Genomic DNA, 14,951 nt, shown 5'->3' with positions numbered 1-14,951 from the left:
CCAGGTGATGATGAAGTCTTCAGCTGAGCAGATTTTTTTTTGGAGAGTTCATTATCAGTCTGTCTAGAATTATAAGCTGGAATAAGTATGACGGAAAATATGAACGCTCTAAGAACGCTCAACACGTATACCTTCTCTTCACTAAATGCTCATACTTCTGACTTTTTATAAAATGCATGCATCTACTGAATTAGAGGTGTCAGTGTACAAAGTGCATATCAACTGGGGCCCAGAAAAGACATCGGGACAATGAAAACACCAGTTGGTTTATAAGGTCTTTGGGTATCTGTCCCAGTACCCAGACCTTACCATAGTAGGACTGATATCTCAGTAGTCACAAAGGCCTGCTCTTTCTCCCCATACATGGTCTCACGTTTTGGCCATTTCATCACTGAAATACTGTGTTGTATATAGACAACATCAATATGGCTCTAGAAATAAGGTATCTGTCACCCAAAAGCTGATTTAGATGATAGTTATATTCCAGACCCTCTATAAACATGCATGCTTGGCTCATTGATCTGATTCCCCATTATGTCATCATTCTGGCCCCTTGGGTGCAGGGTTATTGTCCGTCGACATCATTTCCAGATGTCAGAGTCTGGTCTAGCGGCTATATCATAGAAAGTTGTGTTCCTTGTCATCCAGCTTTTCAGGCAGTAATTTGGATGAAGGGCAAAGTGGGGGCACCAGCCCAGCCAACATTCACAGTTTCTCGCAGTGTCACCTTCCCAGGCCGCCACACAGTGTGGAGAAGAAGGGCAGCCCCATTACCCTGCCAACAGCTAATTCCCACCCAGCTGCCCGACATACAGGGCGCCTCTGTCAGCAGCCATCATCTGTTTTCATGGGCCGGAGAGGATAAGTAAGACGCTGCCGGGGACTGGGCAGACTGGTGGTTACTGCACGCCTCGCCCTGACTCTGGAGCACAAGCTGAAGAGTCAGGCTGGGTTCACACGACTAAAACCCATGTGTAGCTAAAGCAGAGACCAATAAGCTGATCTGCCTCTGAGAGCAGAACGTTTTTAGTGTTGTAAATGCTGACAAAAAAGCCCCACACTAGCTATCTCAGCCCTTATCCATTGACTTCAAAGGGGAAAGCAGCTAAAATCCACTTGAAAAAAGTAGTCACTTCTTTAGCAGATTGGAAGTCAGCAATAGAAGGAAACACAACCTTGTGCGCATGCCTCGGTGGATTTTAGCTGTTTGAACCCAGCCTCAGACTAGGGCCCTACAGTGCTGCTTCCAGATGTGGCCAAAAACCACCTTGAACAGCATGATGGCATGGTTTCCAAGTTGGCTGGCAGTGCAGTTTTGTGGGCGAAGCTGCTTTTTACCTGCAAGATTGTTCAGGCCCCCCAGAGCGTTTTGCTTGGGGGACACATGGGGGCAATGACACCATTAATATGTGTTTTTTTGTATGGTTTTTGCTTGTTTTCTCTCTCTTCCCCCCCTCCTTTTTCTTGTTTTCCCGCTTTTTTATTTCAGGTTTTATGAAAGGGTTAAGTCCTGTCAGAATCAGCTGGTTTTATTTGGTCTTACCTGAACCTTGGATGACATGCAGGGATCCTCTCTGATTGGTGCAGCTGGTTGCTGGGGGAGATTTCTGGACAGCTGATTGGTGTGGATGCCAGCGGCGGGAAAGTTTAGTCCTTAAAATGAGGGTTTCGGCGGCGCTTCTGGGCCAGTTTTATCAAGACCGGATCGTCGCCCTCCCTCCCTCCCTATTCTTTTGCTTATGTTGCTTTGCTTTATTAGAGGGGCTGTATCACCAGGCTATTGCTGAGTGGATTTCGGTAATTATTGGAATTTTTTATGGTTATTTATTTATGAATTTTGAAGTTTTAATTATTTATTAATTTATTTACCCTTAATAAAGCATTGCGGCCATTTTTATTCCAACACAAAGTGTCATGTCATTATTTTTAGTATTTATTTTGGATAAGCTAAGTCAGAAATGGGTTATTTGCCTCCATGAGCTGCAGTTAATGAATAGAATAAAACAAAAATTTTACCTATAAAACCAATAGCAATCAATTTTAAAATAATGCAGCAGAACATTTGGAATTTCTGGCCGCCCAGAAGCTGTCCCGTGGGGCCTTGCGGTCATGTACAGATCCTGACTATGAAAACCCCCCCCAAAAAAAGTTTGTTACATTAAGGGCTCATGCACACGACCGTATGTATTTTGTGGTCCGCAAAAAACGGATCCGCAAAAAATACGGATGACATCCGTGTGCATTCCGTATTTTGCAGAACAGAACAGCTGGCCCCTAATAGAACAGTCCTATAATTGTCCATAATGCGGACAATAATAGGACATGTTCTTTTTTTTGCGGAACAGAAATACGGACATACAGAAACAGAATGCACACAGAGTAACTTCAGTTTTTTTTTGCGGACCCATTGAAGTGAATGGTTTCATATACGGTCTGCAGAAAAAAAAAAACGGACACGGCAAGAAAATACGTTTGTGTGCATGAGCCCTTATTGGTGGACGGAGGGGAAAGGACCTGCTAACTAAGCCTCTCCATGTAACTAGTACAGGACTGAAGAACTGATAGCATGGTGATAAAAAGACCCAAGAGCTCATGGGTCCTGGGGATTTGATCTGATGTTAGAGAAACTAAAGATGTTGGTTTCTGGGAATGTTCCAGTCTCTCCTTGTTACATACACACATTTAAAATGAGCTGTTATAACCACTAAAAATATCCTGATTTGTCAGCCTCCAGTGGAGTTCGGTGTGAAATTTTAATTAACATGCACTTAAAGAGAGAAAATATTATCATGCACTTAGGGAGGGGAAGTAGGGACGCTGTAACCTGCAGAGGCACACAATGAACGGATGCAAGACATGATCTGGATCTGGATGGTGACTTTGTGCACCTCAATTCCTAGTCACGTAATGGGTGTAGTATTGCATTTAGCAACACCAAAAAGAAGAGATGGGATTTCCACCCTGCGGGGCTGCAGCCGTGCCACACACCTGGGTGATTGGTAATTGACATTCCTATGTTGCCCAGGTCAAAAAGTCATTAGACGTATAGGAGGGAATGTATCAAGACTGGTGTTTCTAATGGCATTCTTAATCCAAACTACAAAAAAATAAAAATAATTGTTTTAAATCCCCTGGAAAACTTAATGCGATTGAGCCGAGATTGACAAAGTATAATCTGCTAGGGGTGCTTGGTCAATGATCAGACAAGCAAGGTGGTGCAACCTTTATTTTGGGTTGTGCAGTAAGGTATATGTTGAGGCAGGGTTACATTAATACTGGGTGGCATCTCCACTCTCTGTGGTACAGGCTGCCACACTGGTATGGTGACAGTCATACAGATGCTGATATCCTCCTCTGGTATGTAATTCCATGCTCTTTCAACTTGGACCTGTAGTTCAGCCAAGGTGGTTGATGGCTGGTGATCAAGTTCCAGGGGAACTGCTGGATACCCCCGAAGAGCACAGGCCGTGTGTGGCCATTTCTCAAAAAAAGGCAGTAAAGACCAGTTCCAAGATGTCTTGGACATACAGAACGGGCAGCATGGTGTGCTCAGTAGTTATTACTGGTGCCTTGCAGCGCTGGGGTCCTAGGTTCGAATCTGACCAAGGACAACATCTGCATGGAGTTTGTGTGTTCTCCCTGGGTTTCCTCCCACACTCCAAAGACATACTGAGAGGGACCTTAGATTGTGAGCCCCATTGAGGTCAGTTAGATGCTTATGTCTGTAAAGCGCTGCGGAATATAGTAGTGCTATATAAGTGCATAAAATAAATAAATACAGAACGATGGTCAGTTTTACCTCCACAAATACCAGATGGGTATGGCCGTAGTAGCTAATTGTGTCGGTCCTGTGTGTCTCTGCACTATGCATGATGGCAGTAGGTTCTCTCCAGCCCTCCTGCTAACTCTGATGACAATGGCAAACAGTAGTGTTTAGTAATGAAAGCAGGTTCTGCTGGTACTACTGATGGAGGTATGAGAGTTCAGAGGAGGGCTGGAGAGCACCTACTGTGACCTAGTGACCTGCCTCAGTCGGTGATTGGAAGAGCAGAAATTTCCTGCATGTCGAGAGGAATCAGGGAGCGGACTCCACCGACGACACATGGGAGAGGTGGGGCATCTTTGAATATCACTTCTGTCGGGTTCTTAATGCTATTCTCATTAAAATAATTTCTTAAAATTATTTTACCAACCAAACAACCCCTTTGAAGACGTCACCAAGACATTCTCTGTTACAGATAATGAGAGGAGTGATGGGGTGTCAGAACTGAGTATACTGGAAGTGGGAGGATTGAGGGGTTGTCAGAAGTGAGTATACTGGTAGTGAGAGGAGTAATGGGTTGTCAGAAGTGAGTATACTGGTAGTGAGAGGAGTAATGGGTTGTCAGAAGTGAGTATACTGGTAGTGAGAGGATTGAGGGGTTGTCAGAAGTGAGTATACTGGTAGTGAGAGGATTGAGGGGTTGTCAGAAGTGAGTACACTGGTAGTGAGAGGAATGATGAGGTGTCAGAAGTGAGTGTTCTGGAAGTGAGAGCAGTGATGTGTTGTCAGAACTAAATATACTGGTTGTAAGAGGGGTGATGGGGTGTCAGAACTGAGTACACTGGTAGTGAGAGGAATGGGTTGTCATAAGTGAGTATACTTGTATTGAGAGGAATAATGGGGTGTCAGAAGTGAGTATACTGATAGTAAGAGAAGTGATGGGTTGTCAGAACTGAGTATACTGGTAGTGAGAGGAATAATGGGGTGTCAGAACGGAGTATACTGATAGTAAGAGAAGTGATGGGGTGTCAGAACAGAGTATACTGGTAGTGAGAGGATAGAGGGGTTGTCAGAAGTGAGTATACTGGTAGTGAGAGGATTGAGGGGTTGTCAGAAGTGAGTATACTGGTAGTGAGAGGATTGAGGGGTTGTCAGAAGTGAGTATACTGGTAGTGAGAGGATTGAGGGGTTGTCAGAAGTGAGTATACTGGTAGTGAGAGGATTGAGGGGTTGTCAGAAGTGAGTATACTGGTAGTGAGAGGATTGAGGGGTTGTCAGAAGTGAGTATACTGGTAGTGAGAGGATTGAGGGGTTGTCAGAAGTGAGTATACTGGTAGTGAGAGGATTGAGAGGTTGTCAGAAGTGAGTATACTGGTAGTGAGAGGATTGAGGGGTTGTCAGAAGTGAGTATACTGGTAGTGAGAGGATTGAGGGGTTGTCAGAAGTGAGTATACTGGTAGTGAGAGGATTGAGGGGTTGTCAGAAGTGAGTATACTGGTAGTGAGAGGATTGAGGGGTTGTCAGAAGTGAGTATACTGGTAGTGAGAGGATTGAGGGGTTGTCAGAAGTGAGTATACTGGTAGTGAGAGGATTGAGGGGTTGTCAGAAGTGAGTATACAAATAATTTAATAATAAGGGTAGCAGAGATGAGTCAATAAACAGGGGATGGGGCGCTCGGTGCATAACTGGGTATATAAGGAGAGCAGAGAGATTCCACTGTCAGCCTTACAAGTGCAAAATGTAATTCTAAACAATCTAAATGTGTTCTGAGTAGAAAGGCAATGAGTGGGGATGTAAGCTGTACGAGGGTTTGATGAGGTTTCAGTACTGTGTATAACGATGATGAGGGGCTACCATCAGAAGAAAGGAGTGATGAGGGTACTGGTGCTTATTGCCATAGCTGAGAAGTATATGTAGGAATATGCATTAGAAAAGATGATATCACCCCTGCCTCCATCAGTGGGCGACAAGACAATCAGCAAGGAGTCAACAGGGTTGTCAGCTGGATCTCTGACCATAGGAGTAGAAGACGAGAATGCAACGGGTGATATTTATAGAGGTGTTCCCAGTAAGGCTAATATACAGTAGCATTGAGTATTATATGGACAGAGTAGGGGGATGAGAGTATCATTAGGGAACTTTAGTATCAGTTCTGAGTATGTTAGGGGTGTGACAAGAGCATTAATACTGAGTATATGGAAACAAGAAGCAGATAAATGAGATTATTAGTACTCAGAATACAGACAATCCATACAAGCTAGCATTGGATGCACAGGGTAACAGCACTTTCCCATAGTACAGATCAGCACTGAGGCAGTGGACAGCTCCCCACATCTACTACTCACATGATCTCCTGGAATCTCTGCAGATCTCTTGTCTTCTCTCCTCTGGAGCTCTCAGGGATCTGTCTGATGTGTGATGGTGCAGGCAGCACCAGCCCTGGGAGTGTCTGAGTGAGGAGGTGGGAGAATACATGGGGGCTCCCCAGCTCATGTGTGCAGGTGGAAGAAGCTGGGACTGGAGGAGTGATGGTTATGAAATGACCCTCTACCTTCATAATAGATGCTGGTATCACTGAGGAGCTTCTGTGCAGGTACCTACCTGCACCTACCAGGCATTACTGTCCTGTGTCCTAATAAAAGGAGCTAACAACTTGTGTTTTCTGTGGCAAGACCATTGTACAAAACACTGTGGAAAATGACATTAAGCCATTACACTGTAAGCAGCAGAACGTGGGGGCAACAAGTAGCAGGAGCCTGGGTTGGAGGAGAATCCATCCTGGCCAAAATACAATTAGTAAATTACACATTCCTACTTAGGCCAGTAATTCGATTATAAAGACTGAATGGGCAATTATATCTGAAAATAAGGAAATGAAGACTGATCAGTGAGGAGGACAGGAGGTTGTGCTGGAAGCTCTCTGGACACTTCTGTCTCTTCACTGGAGAACCTGCTGGCAGTCAGATCTGACCACTGTATCCACACAGAGAAGGCTGAACAGGTCAACCACAAAGAAGGTTTGTACTTCTGGGACTTGTCAATTCCTTTGGACACCAGACCGTATGTGACATGACACTGACCGCCAACTGGCCAATTATTTAGTGTAGGGACTTCAGAGGGTGTATTTGTGTTTCCTTGACCTGATGACATGATTGACAGATTACCATTAATGTAGAATGAGAAACTTGTGAAGAAAAAGGATATTATGGCTGGACTAGAAAGAATCATCAAAAAGCATGTGGTTCCACTGTTACCAGATTAGTGGGCAATATAGAGAAACCAGATTAATGACGGAGATTCAAAGAGGGACAGAAAGAACTGATTGATTTCGGGCATTTATAGGTGGTTACCACTATAATACTATGATAGAGGTACTTACTATAGGACTATGATAGGGGTGATTACTATAATACTGTGATAGAGGCACTTACTATGGTACTATGATTGAAGTGTTTACTGTGGTACTATGATAGGGGTGATTACTATCGGACTATGATAGGGGTGGTTACTATAATACTGTGATAGAGGCACTTACGATAGTACTATGATAAAGAAGCTCACTATAGTACTATGATAGAGGTGCTTAATATACTACTACGATAGAGGAGCTAAATATAGTACTATGATAGAGGTGATTATTACATAGAGCAGATTACTATACCACTATGATTGGGGTGATTACTGTAATACTATAATAGAGGTGCTTACTGTAATACTATGATAGACACACTTACTATAGTACTATGATTAAGGCGCTTACTATAATACTATAATAGAAGAGCTCACTATAATACTATAATAGAGGCACTTACTATAGTACTATTATAGAGGTAATTACTATAATACTATTATAGAGGAGACTACTATAGTACTATGATTGAGGTGCTTACTATAGTAGTATGATAGAAGTGATTACTATAACACTATGATAGAGGTGATTACTATAATACTATGATAGAGGTGCTTACTATAATACTATGATAGAGGAGCATACACTAGGACTATGATAGAGATGCTAACTATTGTTCTATGATAGAGATGCTTACCATAGTATTATGATACAAGGGCATACTATAATACTATGATAGAGGTGCTTACCATAGTACTATGATTGAGGAGCTTTCTACAGTACTAGGTTATAGGAGCTTATTATGGAACTATAACGGAGGTATTTATTATAGTACTATGATAGAAGGGGTTATTATAGTGCAATGATAGAGGTACTTACTATAGTAGTATAATAGAGGTGCTTACTATAGTGCTATGATAGAGGTACTTACAGAATATTTTCTGCGCTTAAAGGGGTTGTCCCACGAAAAATATTATACAGTTTTCAAACTAGCACCTGGATCTGAATACTTTTGCAATTGTATGTAATTAAAAATTTAGCATAGCCACTGAGTTATTCAATAAAACCTATCTGTATGGCGCCATCTGCTGTTTGTTTTTATACTTATTTCTTTGTCCTGCTCACTGAGATGGTCGCACATGCTCAGATTGATCCTTCAACTGCCTCCTGAGCTGTGATAGGGAGAGCTGAGACACGCCCCCTGAGCTGCAGCAGAAAAGACACCCCCATGAGCTGTCTGCTTGATATAAATCTAGCAGACCAATGAATGTGGAGATTCATGTGAGGTACAGGGCTGGTTCTAGCTTTGTTAGAAAGATATTGTCATCTACTATTAGTGTTGAGCGCGAATATTCGAATAGTGAATTTTTTTAGCGAATATCGGCACTTCGCTAATTCGCGAATATTTTGAATATAGCGCTATAAAATTTATTATTTCGAATATTCTTTATTTTTATTGTTATATGCTTTTCTTTCCCAATTCCCAAAAGTAGTTCTTACCTGTTCTGAGGATTCCTGGCTTCCTGGCTGCTCCAGTCAGTGCCCGTTGCCGCTTCTGCCGACTTCCGTGCTCATGGAGCGTCCCCATCACCATGGGAACGCCTCCATATACTAGAATGTACTGTCGGATGTGAGAATTAAGTTGAAATCGCAATGCGATTAATATAACTTGAAGTAATCGCATTGCGATTTCAACTTAGACCTGGTTTACTATGGTTGGCTTGGTAGACTTAGCGAAGATGACGAATATGACGAATGTATTCGTCATATTCCTCAAAACGAAGATAACTAAATATTCTCCATCTTCGTTTTAGCTCCATATTCGTCAACTTCGCTAATTCTAGCATTCAAATAGGAAAGTTGACTATAGAGACAGCTAAGTTTAATTCGCTATGCGATAATATTACTTTGCTTTTTTTAAAAATAAATAGAATAATTATAATTATCAAGTATTATAATTATTCTATTTATTAAAAAAAAGCTAAGTAATATTATCGCATAGCGAATTAAAAACTTAGTTGTCTCTAGTCAACTTTCCTATTTGAATGCTAGAATTAGCGAAGTTGTCGAATATGGAGCTAAAACGAAGATGGAGAATATTTAGTTATCTTAGTTTTGAGGAATATGACGAATACATTCGTCATATTCGTCATTTTCGCTAATTCTAGATATCAAACCAATAGGAAAGTTGCCTTAAGTTAAAATCGCAATATGCGATTATTTAAATCGCATATTAATCGTGATAACTAGAATAATGACGAATATTCGATTTCGACGAATATTTTAGCGAATATTTGCGAATTTCGTTATAATCGAATATGGCACATCCCGCTCATCACTATCTACTATATGATGTCTGACTTTCATTTTTTACATCAATCATGGGATAACCCCTTTAAAATAAAGATTTTGAGTTTTCAACCACAAGTGCCAGAAGATTTGTCCAGGATTCGCAGCATAAATTGTAACAGAACACAGAAGTATATAATTATATCAGAATATAATATAGAGAGATGGTCAGGAGAGTTTGCTGCACTGTAGGGGAATGATATTGGTCAGGACAGGTTGTTGTACTGTAGGTGAATTATATGGTCAGGACAGATTATTGTACTGTATGGAATGATATGGTCAGGACAGATTATTGTACTGTATGGAATGATATGGTCAGGGCAGGTTATTGTACTGTATGGAATGATATGGTCAGGACAGATTATTGTACTGTAGGTGAATGATATGGTCAGGACAGATTATTGTACTGTATGGAATGATATGGTCAGGACAGATTATTGTACTGTATGGAATGATATGGTCAGGACAGGTTATTGTACTGTATGGAATGATATGGTCAGGACAGGTTATTGTACTGTAGGGGAATGATATGGTCAGGACAGGTTATTGTACTGTATGGAATGATATTGGTCAGGACAGATTATTGTACTGTATGGAATGATATGGCCAGGACAGGTTATTGTACTGTATGGAATGATATGGCCAGGACAGGTTATTGTCCCGTAGGGGAATGATATGGTCAGGACAGGTTATTGTACCGTAGAGGAATGATATGGTCAGGACAGGTTATTGTACTGTAGGAGAATGATATGGTCAGGACAGGTTATTGTACCATAGAGGAATGATATGGTCAGAACAGGTTATTGTACTTTAGGGGAATGATATTGGTCAGGACAGATTATTGTACTGTATGGAATGATATGGTCAGGACAGGTTATTGTACTGTAGGGGAATGATATGGTCAGAACAGGTTATTGTACTTTAGGGGAATTATATGGTCAGGACCAGTGGCATGCCTAGGGTGTTTGCCACCCGCAGCGGGTACTTTCTCTGGCACCCCCCAATACTTAAAAATGTACCCCCTGACAGTAGTATTGCCCTTATTGTACAACTTTCACTGTAGTTTTGTACAGATGTGTGCCCTCTCACAGTAGTTATGCCCACATTGTGCCTCCCTCACAGTTGTAATGCCCTCTTTGTGCTCCCTTCACAGTAATAATCCCCATTGTGCCCCTTCATAGTAATAATCCCCATTGTGCCCCCTTCACAGTAATAATCCCCATTGTGCCCCTTCACAGTAATAATGCCCATTAATAGTAGTAATGCCTACTGTGCTAGTAATTCCCTCTGTGCCCCCCTCCATAGTAGAAATCCCCATTGTGCCGCCGTCACAGTAATAATGCCCACTGTGCCCCCTTCATTGTAGTAATGCCCTTTGGCTCTGTGCCCCCTTCATAGTTGAAATGCCCATTGTGCCCCCTTCACATTAGTAATGCCCTCTGTACCCCCTTCACCTTGTCCCATTTCTGAAACTCACATACCTCTCTTCCCTGCAGGCACAGATCGCTCTGCAGCTCTGTGTGGTCGTCCTGAGGGAGGGGAAGAGTTTGGGGAGCTGAGCGGTGAGTGACAGGACCGCAGCTCCCAGCGCTCCCGCAATGAGTGCTTCCATCTGTATTGATAGACGCGCTCATTGCTTCTGGCAGCCCCCTGAGAGCCACCACCCGGGGCGGATGCCCCCCTCCCCCCAGTCAGCCACTGGACAGGTTGTTGTACTGTAGGTGAATGATATGGTCAGGACAGATTATTGTACTGTAGGTGAATGATATGGTCAGGGCAGGTTATTGTACTGTAGGTGAATGATATGGTCAGGGCAGGATATTGTACTGTAGGTGAATTATATGGTCAGGGTAGGTTATTGTACTGTAGGTGAATGACATGGTCAGGACAGATAATTGTACTGTAGGTGAATGATATGGTCAGGGCAGGTTATTGTACTGTAGGGGAATGATATGGTCAGGGCAGGTTATTGTACTGTAGGGGAATGATATGGTCAGGACAGGTTATTGTACTGTAGGTGAATTATATGGTCAGGACAGGTTATTGTACTGTAGGTGAATGATATGGTCAGTACATTTTAGTGTACTGTAGGGGAATGATATGGGCAGGGCAGATTATTGTACTGTAGGTGAATGATATGGTCAGGACAGGTTATTGTACTGTAGGTGAATGATATGGTCAGGGCAGGTTATTGTACTGTAGGTGAATGATATGGTCAGGGCAGATTATTGTACTGTAGGTGAATAATATGGTCAGGACAGGTTATTGTACTGTAGGTGAATGATAAGGTCAGGGCAGATTATTGTACTGTAGGTGAATGATATGGTCAGGACAGGTTATTGTACTGTAGGTGAATGATATGGTCAGGACAGGTTATTGTACTGTAGGTGAATGATATGGTCACAGCAGATTATTGTACTGTAGGGGTAGAATATGGTCAGGACAGGCTATTGTACTGTAGGTGAATGATATGGTCAAGGCAGATTATTGTACTGTAGGGGTAGAATATGGTCAGGACAGGCTATTGTACTGTAGGTGAATGATATGGTCAAGGCAGATTATTGTACTGTAGGGGTAGAATATGGTCAGGACAGGTTATTGTACTGTAGGTGAATAATATGGTCAGGGCAGATTATTGTACTGTAGGTGATTATGGTCAGGACAGGTTATTGTACTGTAGGTGAATGATATGGTCAGGGCAGGTTATTGTACTGTAGGGGTAGAATATGGTCAGGACAGGTTATTGTACTGTAAGTGAATGATATGGTCAGAGCAGATTATTGTACTGTAGGGATAGAATATGGTCAGGACAGGTTATTGTACTGTAGGTTAATGATATGGTCAGGGCAGATTATTGTACTGTAGGTGAATAATATGGTCAGGGCAGGTTATTGTACTGTAGGTGAATGATATGGTCAAGGCAGGTTATTGTACTGTAGGGGTAGGATATGGTCTGGACAGGTTATTGTACTGTAGGTTAATGATATGGTCAGGGCAGATTATTGTACTGTAGGTTAATGATATGGTCAAGGTAGGTTATTGTACTGTAGGGGTAGGATATGGTCTGGACAGGTTATTGTACTGTAGGTGAATGATATGGTCAAGACAGGTTATTGTACTGTAGGGGTAGGATATGGTCAGGACAGGTCCACAACTGAGAGCTAATGAGGGAGGATTAAAATGCTACAAAGTGATTCAAAGTACATTTTCAATTGACCGGTCTGCAAATAATATTTGTATATCCTTCATATTCTAATGTCAGAACCTGATGATTATACAGTGCTACTGCACAGGCGCCACTTTTCTCCCACAGAAGTAATCTTTCACCTGTGCCAACCACTGACTGACATTCTGAGCCACTTCTTGCTTTAATAATGGGTTTTACAGCAGTGACATTGTATTATATAAACCTTTATGTCTCAGCTGCTGCCACACAACCGTATACACACCTGAGGTGCCGCAGAGCTTCTTTTCCAAATGGATGAAGTTGTTCTGCAGCACTGGAGTTGTGCATTACAAAATATAACCTACCCTTTACTACAAATGATAAAACATGCAGCAGGCCTGTACTTTTCTCGTTACTTAATTTCTTGGTGCCTTGTGAATATTCTCATAGATTACAGTAGGGGATACATATACAAAGTGAACTGTTGTACTGTAATAGAGAGATATGGTCAGGGTAAGGCATTCTATTTTGGCTGAATTGTAGATTGTCCATAGGGAAAAGCAGTCAGGAGACCGATGTACATATACAAAATTAACCCTGTTTCTGCTGGCTAACAGGATTATCACCGGATACTTGCTGCGCTGGATATGAGCAATCAGAATAAGAAGAAGAATCTTGAGAGAGAAAAGGAGGTGAATGCATCCTTGGACAGGACTTCTAGAAAAAAACGGGAGTGGCTCCTGCGCAAGAAAGTGTCTTCCATCGCTGCAGTCTGTGGATCATTGAAGAATCACAAGTATTATTTCCACGTCTAATAAATACATTCATCATATTGTCATTGGATTAGGCTAATGTTGTTAGCTTTGTGTACAATAACATTGGTAGCCTCTAGATGGGCATGGGTCCATGTCTTCTGATCACATGTACACAGTCCTGCTGTACCTGGTCACTTTTTGGCACCTCATTGTGACATGAAATTCAAATTATGTGACCACTGAGGCCAGTGATTGGCTGCAGCAGTCATGGGGCCAGGTGGTATTCTTTAACATAGCATTTTATCAATTACATAGACTGGTTTCCTATGAAGGCCTTTTTTATATATACATATATATATATATATACAAAGGAAAAATGGCGGCACTGGCTGCACTAGGAGAAAAACGGGTGCACGCTCCTGGGGAATCGACCTTACCCCAACCAATATATCCAGAAAAAGGACGGCACTCCAGCAGGATGAAAGTGAAAAGCTTCTTTTAATCGACCATACGGTGCAACGTTTCGGCTCAACTGAGCCTTTCTCAGTTGAGCCGAAACGTTGCACCGTATGGTCGATTAAAAGAAGCTTTTCACTTTCATCCTGCTGGAGTGCCGTCCTTTTTCTGGATATATATATATATATATATATATATATATATATATATTTATGTATAATTGGACCTCTATGGTGATAGATGCCAATGTATAGCATCCTTCACAGGCTTATTTTGCAATAATTAATTCTGTGTATACACCCAATGATAGGCTCCAGCACCTTAGTCATGATGATCTCTTGGGTGTAGGAGTGCAACTGTAAGGGTCAGTTTACACTGGTGGATTTTTTGCCACAATTCCGTGGCAGAAATTTTTGAGATTTTGCTTTGGATTTGTGGGTACTATAAAACTCTGCAGATTTGCCACACACAGATCTGCAGTGTATACAGCCCCATAACTCTGCTCACGTCCCTACTGCCAGGATTGAAGATAATTTCAATCCTGGCAGTTAATTTCTTTATCATGTCCTTGAAAAGGTAATTTCTGGTCTGGTGGGATAACCACCAAGCTGGTTTCAAATGTATAACAATATTTCATAATATTTATATATATTAGGGATGAGCGCATTTCATATTTTAAAGTTTGTGTGCGGGTTCGTGTTGTGGTATTTACTGAATTGCGTTATGGATTCCGTTACCACAGACCATAACACAATTCCATGATGGAATGCTTTAGAGGCATTCCGTTATTCATTCTGTCATAATAGAAGTCTAGGGCCTGCATAACGGATCCGTCCGGTTTCCGTTATGCTGGAGTCCTCTCCTGCATAACATAAACCGGATGGATCCGTCACGCTCGACTTCGCAAATAACTAACTTCGGCTCATCGGATCCTCTATATTCTAATATTGTACGGAGATGGATCTCCATACAGTATTATTCTGAAGTTTTGAATGAAGCGACTTTGGGTGAAGCATCCGAAGCTTGCTTCACTCATCACTAAATTCCCTTCATTAGAAAGTAAGGCCAGGAAAATCATCCCCAGACCTACTCAGCCAAACTACTGGTGCCACA

General features: G+C 42.0%; 1 protein-coding gene across 1 annotated transcript in view; it reads right to left on the bottom strand.

Annotated features, from left to right (window-relative positions):
* The window catches only part of LOC122935249 (vesicle-associated membrane protein 3-like), a 52,038-nt gene extending 39,063 nt beyond the window's left edge, over window positions 1-12,975 (bottom strand). The window contains exon 1 of the mRNA XM_044291011.1: window positions 12,911-12,975. Within this exon, the coding sequence (XP_044146946.1) occupies window positions 12,911-12,975 (65 nt within the window). The remainder of the gene's footprint in view (window positions 1-12,910) is intronic.
* Between the last annotated feature and the right edge of the window lie 1,976 nt (window positions 12,976-14,951).

The sequence above is a fragment of the Bufo gargarizans genome, chromosome 4 (genome assembly GCF_014858855.1).
Source record: "Bufo gargarizans isolate SCDJY-AF-19 chromosome 4, ASM1485885v1, whole genome shotgun sequence".
NCBI classification, from domain to species: Eukaryota; Metazoa; Chordata; class Amphibia; order Anura; family Bufonidae; genus Bufo; species Bufo gargarizans.
Note: the sequence above shows the minus strand (reverse complement) of the source record. Positions and strands in the feature narration are given on the sequence as shown.